The 13,157-nt window shown below is 43.2% G+C and overlaps 1 protein-coding gene and 1 non-coding gene across 2 annotated transcripts; one reads left to right on the top strand and one right to left on the bottom strand.

Annotated features, from left to right (window-relative positions):
- Positions 1 to 4,862: 4,862 nt before the first annotated feature.
- Positions 4,863 to 7,712, top strand: LOC124683245 (PI-PLC X domain-containing protein At5g67130-like). Its single transcript, XM_047217805.1, has 9 exons — positions 4,863 to 5,059; positions 5,181 to 5,303; positions 5,810 to 5,947; positions 6,044 to 6,142; positions 6,233 to 6,536; positions 6,638 to 6,861; positions 6,992 to 7,078; positions 7,176 to 7,252; positions 7,372 to 7,712. The coding sequence occupies exons 1-8, from the start codon at positions 4,973 to 4,975 to the stop codon at positions 7,203 to 7,205; spliced, it is 1,092 nt and encodes a 363-aa protein (XP_047073761.1). The 5' UTR covers positions 4,863 to 4,972; the 3' UTR covers positions 7,206 to 7,252; positions 7,372 to 7,712.
- Positions 7,713 to 8,262: 550 nt separating this feature from the next.
- TRNAD-GUC lies at positions 8,263 to 8,334 on the bottom strand. Its single transcript has one exon. It is a non-coding gene; the product is annotated as a tRNA-Asp (tRNA).
- Positions 8,335 to 13,157: the final 4,823 nt, after the last annotated feature.

Here is a 13,157-nt window from a genome sequence, read left to right as displayed (position 1 = left end):
CGGCGTGCTGCTCATCTTCGATCGGCGTCGATCGGTCCCCGGCTGGCCCTGCGGCTTCGGAGGTGGAAGCCCTAGGCGGAGCGACGTGCAGCCTTGGATGACAAGTCGAGATGCAAAGGGAATGGGGCAGATAACACAACAAATTTGTTGCAACTGACCACATTACTCGTGGCACGATTCATAGTTTTGGTAAACTCGGGCCGAAAGCTATAACGTTTGGTGCGCACCCCTCTCGCTAACTTGGGCCTAGCCCACTCAGAACAGCCCATGTTGCCCATCATAGATCATGGACTAGATTAAAAAAAGTGGAAGTTATCCTAAAGAAAAAAAGATAAAAAGTGGAAGGGTACACCTATAAAAATGTATTTGTGTATGTACCGTGTTTTGCCAAAAAAAACACACATTAAAAAAAATGAGATTTTTTTTTGAGAAAAAAAGGGAAAGGTTGTGCTAAAAAAGAGACTGCCACCGATCGGAGATTCCGATTAATGAATGAGGGCTTCGCCAAAAGATATCTCTTCCAACCGATCCGGAGTGAGTTGGAAGGAAACCCTAAGTCTATTACTAGATTAATTTGATGTAACCTACTTATATGTTAGTTTTCTCATGGTTGTATCTCTGTCATGGTATGGCTAGAAAAAAGGATCCTTTTGTCCTTTGATTTGATGATTTTTCAAATGCCATTTTCATCTGTCTTGGCGGTTGAACCGTATCTGCTTGCTAAGGGATGTGAACTTAGCCACACACACCCACACCACATACAACAATGTTAGGTTCCGGCCTATTAAGGTAGGACACTCAGTTTTTCTGAAAAAATGAGATTAATGTAACTTAATTAGTATAGGTCTCTATTAGTTTTTTTTTACCAAAGTCTAGAAAATGTCAATATGCAAAAGGTGTATATTGAGACAATGAATTGGAAGGTTTTCGGTGTAACTTTATGTTTCTAAAAATTCTCTAATTATGTGTTTGTATTTATGTAATTTGATGTACCGATGGTAGCCAATCAATAAAGTCATCCTATTTTTCAAAAAAAAAGGTAAAATGAAATAGAAGTAAGAAATTCGATATTTGACCGTGGGTTTGGTGTGTCATGTCTTAGTTTCATTGTATATTTAGTATCACAATGCATTATGTTCTTGTTTATCGTGTATTTTTTCTTTTGCTAAAAAGTCATGTTTGTGTTGTTAATTTCTAAGGCAAGCTTAGTGCCTTGTGCTCTCGCATGTAAGGCGACCAATATGCCCTTGTTGGTTTCTACACATGCCTCACCAACACATACAAGACATGGTCCTATGCTCCATATACTAAACATCTTGGACCCTAAACTTTAAAAGTAAACAAAACTTTTATCTAACCATAGTCAAAGCACTATGACCAACAACGTGACGTGGGCCACACACCTTGCGATGATTATATAGATAAAAAATATGAGAAAAAACTACAAATGAAAACTAGAAAGTGGAAGATAAAATAGTTTGAAATGGAAATATTAGTAAAAACAAGGAGAAATAAGAAAAGGATTCCGAAATTCTATGAGAAGGAATTCATGAAAACTCTAATATAACTTACGAACATTTCTAAAAAAATACATATCTTTTGTTGTTGTGCCCAATTATTTTGTGTTTTCTCGATTTCAAATTTTCTAGAATACTTGTACTTGTAATTTCACCTTTATAATTTGCAGCTTTCTTTAAATTCTAATGGTTTGATGTTTTTATATCATTATTTTTAAAATAAATCTTAAATTTCCCAATAAATATATTTCACTCTTCTTCTAGAGTATATTTTGTGTTTAGTGATCTTTATTTTTTAATTATTTGTATTGATTGAGCTAGCGCATGTGAGAAACTACCGCCGCGCCATTGGTTATATTGTTTGACAACGGTAACTTTTTTAGTTCAAGATGACCAATATTCTCATGGAACATGAAAAATCTCTCTTAGCTAAGTTCATTCTTTATGTTTTTTTAACCTTAATTCTTTATGTTTTTGTAACATAGACCTAACTATTTTTTCGGGCCTATCTTATTTCTTCAGATATTGATCACTATCATTCTCATGGTAGTTTGAAGAATTCTGGTAGTATACTATATTCGACCACCAAATAATATATGTGCTACTAATTATTCCATATTTGAAATCTTCCTAAAAAATTATGTTGCAGATTTGTGAAAATTTGGAAATTTCTATACACTAAATCGCATCTAGATAAATCTAAATTTAGACAAATCTGAGATATCATTTTTGTGATGGAGGGACTATAATGTTGCTGCTACATACTTCATCTATTCCATACTACATCCACTCCATAGATTAAGGCGTATATTTTTAGTCAATAGTCAAAGCATGCTAAGTTTTACTGAAGATATATACAAAAATATTTGATAGATTTATTAGTGTAGATGTTCATATGTTTATCACTAAACTTAGTCAAACTTAGATAATGTTGTCTTTTGACCAAATTTATATGCCTTGCTCTATGGATCGAAGGTACTCTCTACACCGGTTTATTGGGATTCTCATGAGCTCCATTCGCGACAAAGGCAAGCACAGATAGGTGGAGCAAAAAGATATCTCAAGCTCTAAATCCCTCATTCTCCCTTGTTAAATGTGGCAATTCTAAACAGTTGTGCATGCAAGTGCATGCATAGGCCTGTTTGAGTTTTAAATGGAGAAGATGCATCACTGTGAGCAGTGGCGGACGCAGGAAAGAATTGGAGGGGGGGCACACCTCAAATTTTTTTTTTTTTGCGTCTCCCACATTGTGAAAAACGTTTGCCAAATGAAGTAATGAACAATATATAAGATAAATGGATTGGCAACATTGAAATTCAATACATATATCAAATATGCACGATTGCAATATAGATAGTCCAAAACATAAAAATAGTCTTACATGATAGTAGAATATATCATCTAAAGTGTCGATTTTTACCCTTCTTATTTGTTGTTGGGAAAGCATGCTCATATGGTTGGCATGGACCTTTTAGGATATATCCTCTCCGAACATCATCTTAATATTAACATCATAACTTCAAATAGAAATCCTTTCCCCCAGATCATGTGGAAGAAAGTGAGCATTATATGACAATGCATTTGGTTGTTGGGGTGAAGATGGATGTGGTGTTGTATCTTCAATTTCAATCTCACTCTCGATATCGGATTGGACCCAAAATGCGGGATCAAGGTACGCTCACATCCATTCTTTCAATCTCGCCATGATTGGACCGAAGGTGCGGAATCAAGGTAGGCCAACAAAAGCTCACCATCTTCGATTTCTTTGTCATGTACGACCAACAGTGTTGAAGAAGATGCAATCTTCTTTGATTCTTGTTTCACAAAAATTAATGCAATTCGGCAAGTGACTTCATTTCTACAAGTGTCAAACTACTCATTTTAACACTAGCATAGAGAATAGATAAATAGCAGGGGCAATTTTATGTAAACACTTAACAATAACAAATAAAAATAGCAACAGTCAAAAGAGAATAGCAACAGTTAGTGGTTCATGGTGAGCAGCGGACGCATACATGATGCTGGGTGCTGGCTGCTTGACTGCTGGAGCCGCCCAGGCCGTGTAGCGACCGGCGGGAGTGGGCGGGGACTGGCCGGGGAGAGCCGCGGCCAGCGGGAAGAGCGGCGGCCGAGTCGGCCAACAGCGGCGGCCGGCGGGGAGAGCGGCGGCATAGGGCGTCCAGGCAGGCAGCGACGGGCGGACAGCGGCCGCCGGGGAGGCAGAGAGCATCGAGGTGTTGCCGGTTAGGGGCGGGCGGCGGCAGGCAGTGGGGAATCGCGTGAGGGTCCGTTCCTGAGTTCGTGACTTGGTTCCATGGTCGTAGAGTTCGTGAAATCGTCTCTGGCTTGAAACGGACTGAGAATTGGGTTTATTGGGCTTTTTCCCCGGGGGTACAAAAAATCTTCAGGAATTCTGGGTGGGCCACGGCCCCCTCGGCCCCCCCGCTACGTACGCCAATGACTGTGAGCAATTTCAAGAGCAGAGGGCCACACTAGGTATTGGCTTACCCTAATTAATGTTGATTTGAGCCTAATTTGGAGGTATTTTCCTAATTTTACCATGAGCTCAGTTACAGAGTAGTATTAACTATCGCAAATTTCATTGCGTTTTAGTGTGTAAATGCATATTTGAATCTAGACAGATCTGCCACATTTAATACTACGAAGCATATATAGTAATTTATGATGGGTGTGTTTGGTAGCCCACGAAAAAATGCATCTTTCTCGGCTCATACTCTCTATCTACCACCGTGCGAGCTACCGGACGCACTCTAATTAATTAATTAATATTTGCTCGTTCTCTACATACTTAGAGTTGACCTCCTACGCGGACGGCCGCTCTCATGTCCTGACTGTGTCAACATAGAAACTACAACTTGACTAATCCAAAGTCACAAACAAAACAACCACCTTGGAAGTCACACCCAGGTGCTGGCGTCTTCTTCTAACTCGAAGCAAATCCCCTTGCCTCCAAACAAGAATGACCCGGTTTACCTGGCACACCAGACCAACCCGCCGTCCCGTCCGGATATCCTCTCTGCAACGCGCACATTTGTTCTCCGGCTTCAGTTTCTCTCTACTATTTAAAAGTCTACCCCAATCAATCAGGAAGGAAACATGCATGGTCGTCGTCTCTTAGTATTAATCAGTTGCTTTCTTTGGCATGCCGTTGTTTAGAAGTCGTTCAATGCCGCATTCATATCCTATTGGAGTTACCAAATCTACACGGTCTTCTTCCTACTATAATTCGGAGATGTCTTGCTGCTGCAAGGAACAGGGATGGTTCAGTAGATCTGGTCCTATATAAGTAGCGCGACAATTATCTTGCGCTGCAACCACTCCTCACCAACTCCCCAGGTAGCGTTGATTCTTCTGTTCAGTCGGTTGGTTGGAGCCTACGAGGAATCCTCTACGGCGCTATCATTTTTCTGTTCCTCTCTCCGTCTACCTTTCAGATGGGGGCCATGAGGGGCATCTGTACGGCATCAGCAGCACTAGCTGTTCTAGTGGTGGCTGGCCTTTTGGGACCTGCAACTGCCAATGTAAGGTTCCAGCAAGAACTGCGATGAAACCAAATCTCCCCCTTTCTGTCAATCCATCAACTCCTCACCATCGTCTCAGCTAGAATTGAGCCTTTTGGTTTTGGGTTTGATTTTAATTCAGGTGGGCGACAAGTGCTCGTCGAGCGCCGACTGCGGCGCCGGGCAGTGGTGCTTCGACTGCGACCCGGAGTTCAAAGGCTCCCACTGCGTCCGCTCCGCCGCCACCAACACCTTCAAACTCGTCGTAAGACCTCGCTCTCTTTTTTCCGTTGCGTCAGAAAAGGAATGAGGACAAGTGATTCTACATGTGTGTTTGTTTAGGATTCTCAGTTCCTGTATTCCCATGTTCGCAAATTCTGCGCTGGCCAGATCTGTTTCGGAACCAGTCTGAATGCGTTCCCAGGAATTAGGCAGGTTGCAGTTCTCTGAACATCAAAAAAATCTTTTGTTTTCAGTCCATGCATGCTGAGAAAACGATGAAATTTTTGGTTACAGTACCTATGCAAGGCACTAATTCTAGTGCCTGTATACTGGCGTCAGGTTCTCAGTATGGATAGGTGTTTCAGTTAGATACCAGAGGGCGTTACGGCCTACTTTTGTCCCCATGTCCAACGATTTTGATGCTTCTCAAAATATCCAACTAGGAGTATGGCGTTCGTTTGGAATAGGTAGTCAAGCAAATCATGATGAGGACGGCCACTCTTCATGATCCTAATGTTTTCATCCTGAAGCTTCTTGTTTTCTCTTCAGAATAGCTCGTTGCCGTTCAACAAGTACGCCTATCTCACGACGCACAATTCATTCGCGATTGTTGGGGAACCGTCGCACACGGGAATTCCACGCATCACCTTCGACAACCAGGAGGATACGGTCACTGATCAGCTAAATGTACCTTCTGCGTCATCTGATAAGATTATTCTGCTGTTCTACTACATGTCATATCTTATGAGCAGTAGTTCTCATCACAGTTGCAACGTTCTGCAGAACGGTGTTCGCGCGCTAATGCTCGACACTTATGACTTCAAGGGAGATGTATGGTTGTGCCATTCCAGTGGAGGCAAATGCAACGATTTTACTGCATTTGTGAGTACATACTACTGGCTGTGCGTTCCTCACTTGTCTCCACCTGAAGGAGCTTCAGAATACAGAGTATGAATAACTCCTTAATTGTAGGAACCGGCACTGGACACATTCAAGGAAATCGAGGCATTTCTTGCAGCCAACCCATCTGAAATCGTCACGTTGATCCTAGAAGACTACGTTAATGCGCCGAATGGCCTGACAAACGTGTTCAACTCCTCTGGACTGCAGAAGTACTGGTTTCCCGTGTCGAAAATGCCGCAGAACGGTCAGGACTGGCCTCTTGTCAGCGACATGGTGACAAGCAACCAGCGCCTCGTCGTGTTCACCTCCATGAGATCCAAGCAAGCCACAGAAGGAATCGCGTACCAGTGGAACTTCATGGTTGAGAACAATTGTGAGCCACCAGTTCTTCCATGCTAAACCTTGCTATGCAATTCATCATCATGAATTCATACATGTTGTTTGTACCAAACTTATGGCTTTGCTTTATCGCAGATGGTGACGATGGAATGGATGCTGGAAAATGCTCAAACCGTGCAGAATCGGCGCCTCTGAACGACAAGACAAAGTCACTGGTTCTCATGAACTACTTCCCATCGGTCCCTGTGAAGCTAACTGCATGTTTGCAGCACTCCAATAGCGTCAGTGACATGGTGAATACGTGCTACGGTGCAGCTGGAAATCGATGGGCTAATTTCCTTGCAGTTGATTACTACAAGGTAATAACCAAACTGATGGAGGACACAAGTACTGTCCAACATTTTAATTTTTGCTACAGTACAACAAGGAGGTCACATAGTTGGAATGATTCACTGATGTTTACGAGTTTCTTGACTGAACTAATTTCAGAGAAGCGACGGAGGTGGGGTGTTCCAGTCCACAGATCTGCTCAACGGGAGGCTCCTGTGCGGATGCCAGGACGTCAATGCTTGTCCGGTGAGACCAATATAACTGCTTCCTTCTTTGTCGACACCATCTGCATAGTGTTATGTGAACATGAGCTTCAACTTATTCTTTTGTGACCATTTTGCAGAAAGGATCTACTGTAGTGTGTTCTGCATGAGTCCTGGAGAATAGGATCTATAGAAACACCACATACATAGAACAAAGGTATGATACCGTGACCAGGCTTCTTCTGTATCTCGCAATAGAAAAAAAAAATCTCCTTTCCATTTTCGCGCCTTTTCTTTATTTATTGGCTGACTTGAGTTTTTGATAAATTCCTGCAGTGGTGATACTTAGGATTCAGATACATTTTTTCGATAACAGGATTCAGATACATGAAACTGAAAGTTCAAAATGATGGTTTCCGCCAAAAAACAATATGATGGATAGTACACTACAACAGGGCAAAGGATTTTACAACATAGTATTCTTTTCGAGGAATTGCATAACCGTGTAACATTTCTGGGGAATATTCGGTGTAGATTCATTGTCAAGAACTGATATTGCAGTTGTCAATGATTTCTCCCTATGGTTGCCTTTGTTGTATATTTATTGTAGCCCCCAAATTTATTTACCATCAATTGTTTGTTACTTCTATGGAATAAAATTCCCCAAATAGTTTATGGCGGGCTTCAGTTCTGCCACCATATGGATATTGTTTTCTTAAAAGTGGGTAAAGCCCTCTGGCCTCTGCATCCATTTATGAGCGGCTAATGGATGATGATGCAGCATATGTAAACAAATTGAGGGAGTGAAGATAAGGTAGATTATGCCAACCAAACAGAAAACGGCCCATCCAAGAGCGCAAACCAGAGGCAATGCCAGTAGCCTGTTCTCACGGAGAAACTTCATACGGAGTAACTATATAAGCGATATATTTGCCTGAATTTAATTTGAGATGTCTTCCTCTTCCAATTTGATACAGACAACTACGAATCTTTTACACATCCAGATATCCTGATACGTGCTCTCATCTCAAGGCGATATATATCAAAATGGTAAAGTGGACCAGAACAAGGCCGAAAGATAAACAATGTATTTGAGTGCCGAATATTTAAAGCTTCATACTATATAAGCGATATATTTACCTGAATTTTATTTGAGGTGTCTTCCTCTTCCAATTTGATACAGACGACTACCGATCTTTAAAATGAAGAACAAAAATAAAAACAATACGCCGTTGCCGGGGATCGAACCCGGGTCACCCGCGTGACAGGCGGGAATACTTACCACTATACTACAACGACTTGATGTTATGTTTTCATTTTTATTTTACTTATCACAATAAGTTTTCTTCTCTATTTAGTTGACACTACTGTATGTCTGTATCTGTCCCTGTACTATCACAATAAGTTTTACTTATCGCAAACCAACGGAACCCTAATCTAAGGAGATTTTATAAAAGATAACATTAAATAACTTTATGTTTTTAAACAGTAAAATAACTTTACGTCCAATCAACAATTCGCAGATCAATTAAATATGAGTACAAGGTGCATAAATTGAAATGACTACTCTTGACTTTTTCGATAGACATTTTAAATGGAGTTTCCCAAGCCCAGGGAGATATAGTGAAATAGAGGGAGTATTAGTTACTGGTTGCTACATGCCACAAATCTTACCCAGTGATGCGCACGTCTGTTTCCACACGGGCCAGCGCGGGTGATGTGGTGATATTGTAGTTTTTTGTACAACGGAAGGTGTTTTTTCTTTTGGTTTCTATTCCTGAAAATGTTTGTAGTGTTTCTTTGTTTCACAATTTCGCAGTTATGTTTCCTTGCTATTCACAAACTACGTGTAATGATCTTATGGGTGGGGTATGCCATGTTAAGTAGTTAGGCGTGCGTGTGTTGTAATCCCACCAGCCGAATTATAAGGCTTGAGTGGTTATCTAGATTATGTTCTAGATGGTTCCTTGTAACAAATCATGTATATCTCTTTTGGAGTTGTTAGGTTAAACTCCCTATATAAACACGCAAGGTGTGCCTCGAAAGGGGTATGACACTTTAACCTAAACTTCTACATGGTATCAGAGCTGATCCTCCTAAAACACATCTAGCGACAAAGCCTTCCGCCGCCGAGATCCCATCTCACGACGACACCGCCGGCCAACATGTCCTCCTCTTCTTCCTCAACCCGCATCACTTCGGGAGGCTCCACCTTCGGCACAAGGCGTGACGGAACGGCCGGGCAAAGGCAACTTCATCCTCCGGCAAACCCAAGTTCTCGCCGGCGGTCGTGGGTGCCCGTCTCATGGGATACCTAGATGGATCCATCGAGGCACCCAAGGAAGAAATTGAAGTAAAAAAGGGCGACGAAACCGTCACCGAGCTGAACCCAGCCTTATGAAGACTGGGTGGCGTCGGACCGTAAGGTCCTTAGCTTTCTCGTGGGATCTCTCTCACGAGAGGTTCTCCCCTACGCCGCCGGGAGTGAAGACGGCGGCCGAGCTCTGGGAGATCCTGCAAGACATGTATGCGGCCAGATCACGTGCACACACCACCAACACCCGTATTGCTCTTGCTAGTGCTGAAAAGGGCAACAAATCTATGGGTGAATACGTCACCATGATGAAGTCTCTGGAGAACGAGATGATCTCCGCCGGGAAGACTCTTGAAGATGAAGACATGGTCTCCTACATCCTCGCAGCCTCAAGGACGACTCCTACACCGGGCTAGTCGCAGCCATCCTCGCCAGAACCGAGCCAATCACGGTGAGCGAACTTTATTCGCAGCTTCTCGTCTTATGAAAGTCGTCGCGCAGATGCTTCGTGGCGTCTCTCAATCTTCTCGTCAATGCCGCTACCCGCGGTGGCCGTGGCCGCTTCGGTGGTCGTGGTGGAGGCCGAGGTGATCAAGGCCGTGGCCGCTTCGGTGGTCGTGATGGTGGCCAAGGAAGCTACCACAATGGAGGCAACAACGGTGGCTACCACAACGGTGGTAACTACGGTCGTGGCCGCGGCAACTACAACAACAATGGCCATGGCCGCGGCAACTACAACAACAATGGTGGCAACCATGGTGGTGGTGATCGCACACCGTGCCAGCTTTGCAATGTGGCGGGCCACACCGCCATGAACTGCTGATACCGCTTCGATCAGGACTTTGTTCCTCGCGAGCGGACAGCCGGCAACGTCAACTACAACAACAACGGCGGCGGTGGCTGGAACATCGATACCGGCGCCACTGATCACATCACAAGCGAGCTAGAAAGGCTGCATGCCCATGAACGTTATCATGGCGTTGATCGGTGCACGCCGCTAATGGTGCAGGTATGAATATTGCTCACATTGGTAATTCTATTATTCCCGCTCATGATCAAAATATCCATCTAAAAATGTCCTACATGTTCCCGATGCTACAAAAAATCTTGCCTCTGCACATCGACTCACCAGAGATAACAACACTTTTGTTGAAATTCATCCTGAATTCTTTTGCATTAAGGATCAGGTCACGAGGAAGGTGCTTCTTGATGGACCATGCCGCGATGGTCTCTACCCTCTCCCCGAGTCATCATCATTTTCACCATCATCCAAGCAAGCTTATGGAGTCTCCAAGCCATCTCATCATAGATGGCATAGTCGGTTAGGCCATCCGGCCTCTCCCATAGTTCAGAGGGTTATTAGTCACAATAAACTTCCTTGTTCTAGTAAGAATAGTGAGTCGATATGTGAGGCTTGTCAAAAGGCAAAGAGTCACCAATTGCCTTATTCGAGATCCATTAGTATCTCACACCATCCTTTAGAGTTGATTTACTCCGATGTATGGGGGCCTGCCCCTGATTCTTTTGGTCGTAAGAACTATTATGTTAGCTTCATTGATGATTTCAGCAAGTTTACATGAATTTATTTGATTAAACATCGCTCTGAAGTATTCAATATATTTCATCAATTTCAAGCTCTTGTTGAACGACGCTTTGACAGAAAAATCATCACTCTCCAATCTGATCGTGGAGGAGAATATGAGCGATTAAATTCCTTTTTTTAACAAATTGGCATCACTCACCATGTTTCTTGTCCTCATGCTCATCAACAGAATGGCGCTGCTGAGAGAAAACACAGACATATTGTTGAAGTTGGCCTCTCACTCCTTGCTCAAGCATCCATGCCATTAAAATACTGGGATGAAGCATTCATCGCTGCGGTATATCTTATCAATCGCCTCCCTACAAAACTTCTTGAGTTCTCTACTCCTCTAGAAGTTCTTGAAAAAATTAAACCCGATTATCAGTCCATGCGCATTTTTGGGTGTGCTTGTTATCCCAATCTTCGACCCTTCAATGCTAGAAAACTAGAATACCGATCTATCCAATGTGTATTTCTAGGATATAGCAATCTTCACAAAGGTTTTAGGTGCCTTGATATTAATTCTGGTCGAGTCTATATTTCTCGGACGTCATCTTCGATGAGACAATATTTCCTTTTGCTAAACTACATGCCAATGCAGGACAACGTCTCCGTTCAGAAATCCTCCTCCTACCGTCCCATCTCCTAAATCCATCTCAATTTGATCATGGGGGCGAATTTAGAATTGATCCAATTGAGGATGATATTCATACTACTGTTGCAGCTAACAATAATCTTAAGACTGTGCACAGCAATGCAGAAGAAAACAGAGAAGAAAATGGAGTGGAAATTCCTTCGGAGCGTCATCGCATGCTTCACCATCATGGCACGGAAGCCCAGGGTCGTGCGGGACCCGCTGCAGGCGAAACCGCGTCGCCTAGCTCCTCTCGTCAGCCGCGCCTCCACTCAGCGCGCGCCACGCCAGGTCGTGCGTCCGCACACACACGCGATGCTGGATCTTCTGCATCGCCCGCTACTGCTGCGTCCAGCCACACCAGCACGTCTGGATCCCGTGTGGAGACCGCCGATTCCGAGGCAGATTCGGTGCAGCACCTCGGCGGATCCCGCCGCTCCGACACGATCTCGCTCCGGGATCCACCCCGCATGCGGCCGGATCTTCTCGTGCCGGTTCGAACACCGCATCGATCGTGCCACGTGTGACTACTCGATTGCAAAACCGGGAAAATACAGCCAAGGCAAGGATAAGAATATGGTCAGTATGCAAATCTCGCCACCTCGTAGAGAACCTAGTAATTTAGATGATGCTTTAAAAATGAAAATTGGAAACAAGCAATGGATGAGGAATATGAGGCACTCATGGTGAATAAAACTTGGCACCTAGTTCCACCAAACCATGCTGGCAAAAATATAATAGATTGTAAGTGGGTTTATAAAATTAAACACAAAGCTGATGGTAGTATAGATAGATATAAAGCACGCTTAGTTGTTAAGGGGTTCAAGCAGAGATATGGTATTGACTACGAGGACACCTTTAGTACTGTAGTTAAGTCAGCTACTATTCGTCTTGTATTGTCTATTGCTGTCTCGAGGGGGTGGAATCTTCGAGCAATCGGATGTGAAGAACGCGTTTCTCCATGGTGTTCTGGAGGAAAATGTCTATATGAGACAACCGCCCGGGTATGAAGTCAAAGGAAAACTCGCGACATCCGCAAACTTGATAAGGCCTTGTATGGGTTGAAACAAGCCCCAAGAGCATGGTTCTCAAGGCTGAGCACGAAGCTCCAAGCACTTGGTTTTCGGGCTTCCAAAGCTGATACCTCACTATTCTTTTATTCCAAGAGAAATATTTCTATTTTTGTGCTCATTTATGTTGATGGTATAATTGTGGCTAGTTCTTGTCGTGAAGCAACCTCAGCTCTTCTTCGAGATCTTCGTAAGGAGTTTGCTTTAAAGGATCTTGGTGATGCTCTATTACTTTCTTGGTATTGAGGTGAAGAAGACATATAATGGTCTACTCTTGACACAAGAAAGGTACACTACGTATATTCTAAAAGAGTAGGGATGCTAACATGCAAACCTACAAGTACACCCATGTCAACTAGTGAAAATTATCGGCATATGAAGGAAATTCCCTTGGCTTAGAGGATGCCACGAGATATAGAAGTATAGTTGGTGCTCTACAGCATTTGACTCTCACAAGGCCGATATTTCCTTCTCTCGTCAACAAGGTTTGTCAATTTCTACATGCACCAACTACTTCTCATT

Source organism: Lolium rigidum, chromosome 1 (assembly GCF_022539505.1).
Source record: "Lolium rigidum isolate FL_2022 chromosome 1, APGP_CSIRO_Lrig_0.1, whole genome shotgun sequence".
Lineage (NCBI taxonomy): Eukaryota > Viridiplantae > Streptophyta > Magnoliopsida > Poales > Poaceae > Lolium > Lolium rigidum.
Note: the sequence above shows the minus strand (reverse complement) of the source record. Positions and strands in the feature narration are given on the sequence as shown.

Excerpts from the sequence above, each read along its gene's own strand:
- LOC124683245 (XM_047217805.1), top strand. The coding sequence starts at position 4,973 with ATGGGGGCCATGAGGGGCATCTGTACGGCATCAGCAGCACTAGCTGTT. Across the intron at positions 5,304-5,809 it reads CCAACACCTTCAAACTCGTC|AATAGCTCGTTGCCGTTCAA; the intron begins GTAAGACCTCGC and ends TTTTCTCTTCAG. Across the intron at positions 6,143-6,232 it reads GCAACGATTTTACTGCATTT|GAACCGGCACTGGACACATT; the intron begins GTGAGTACATAC and ends CCTTAATTGTAG.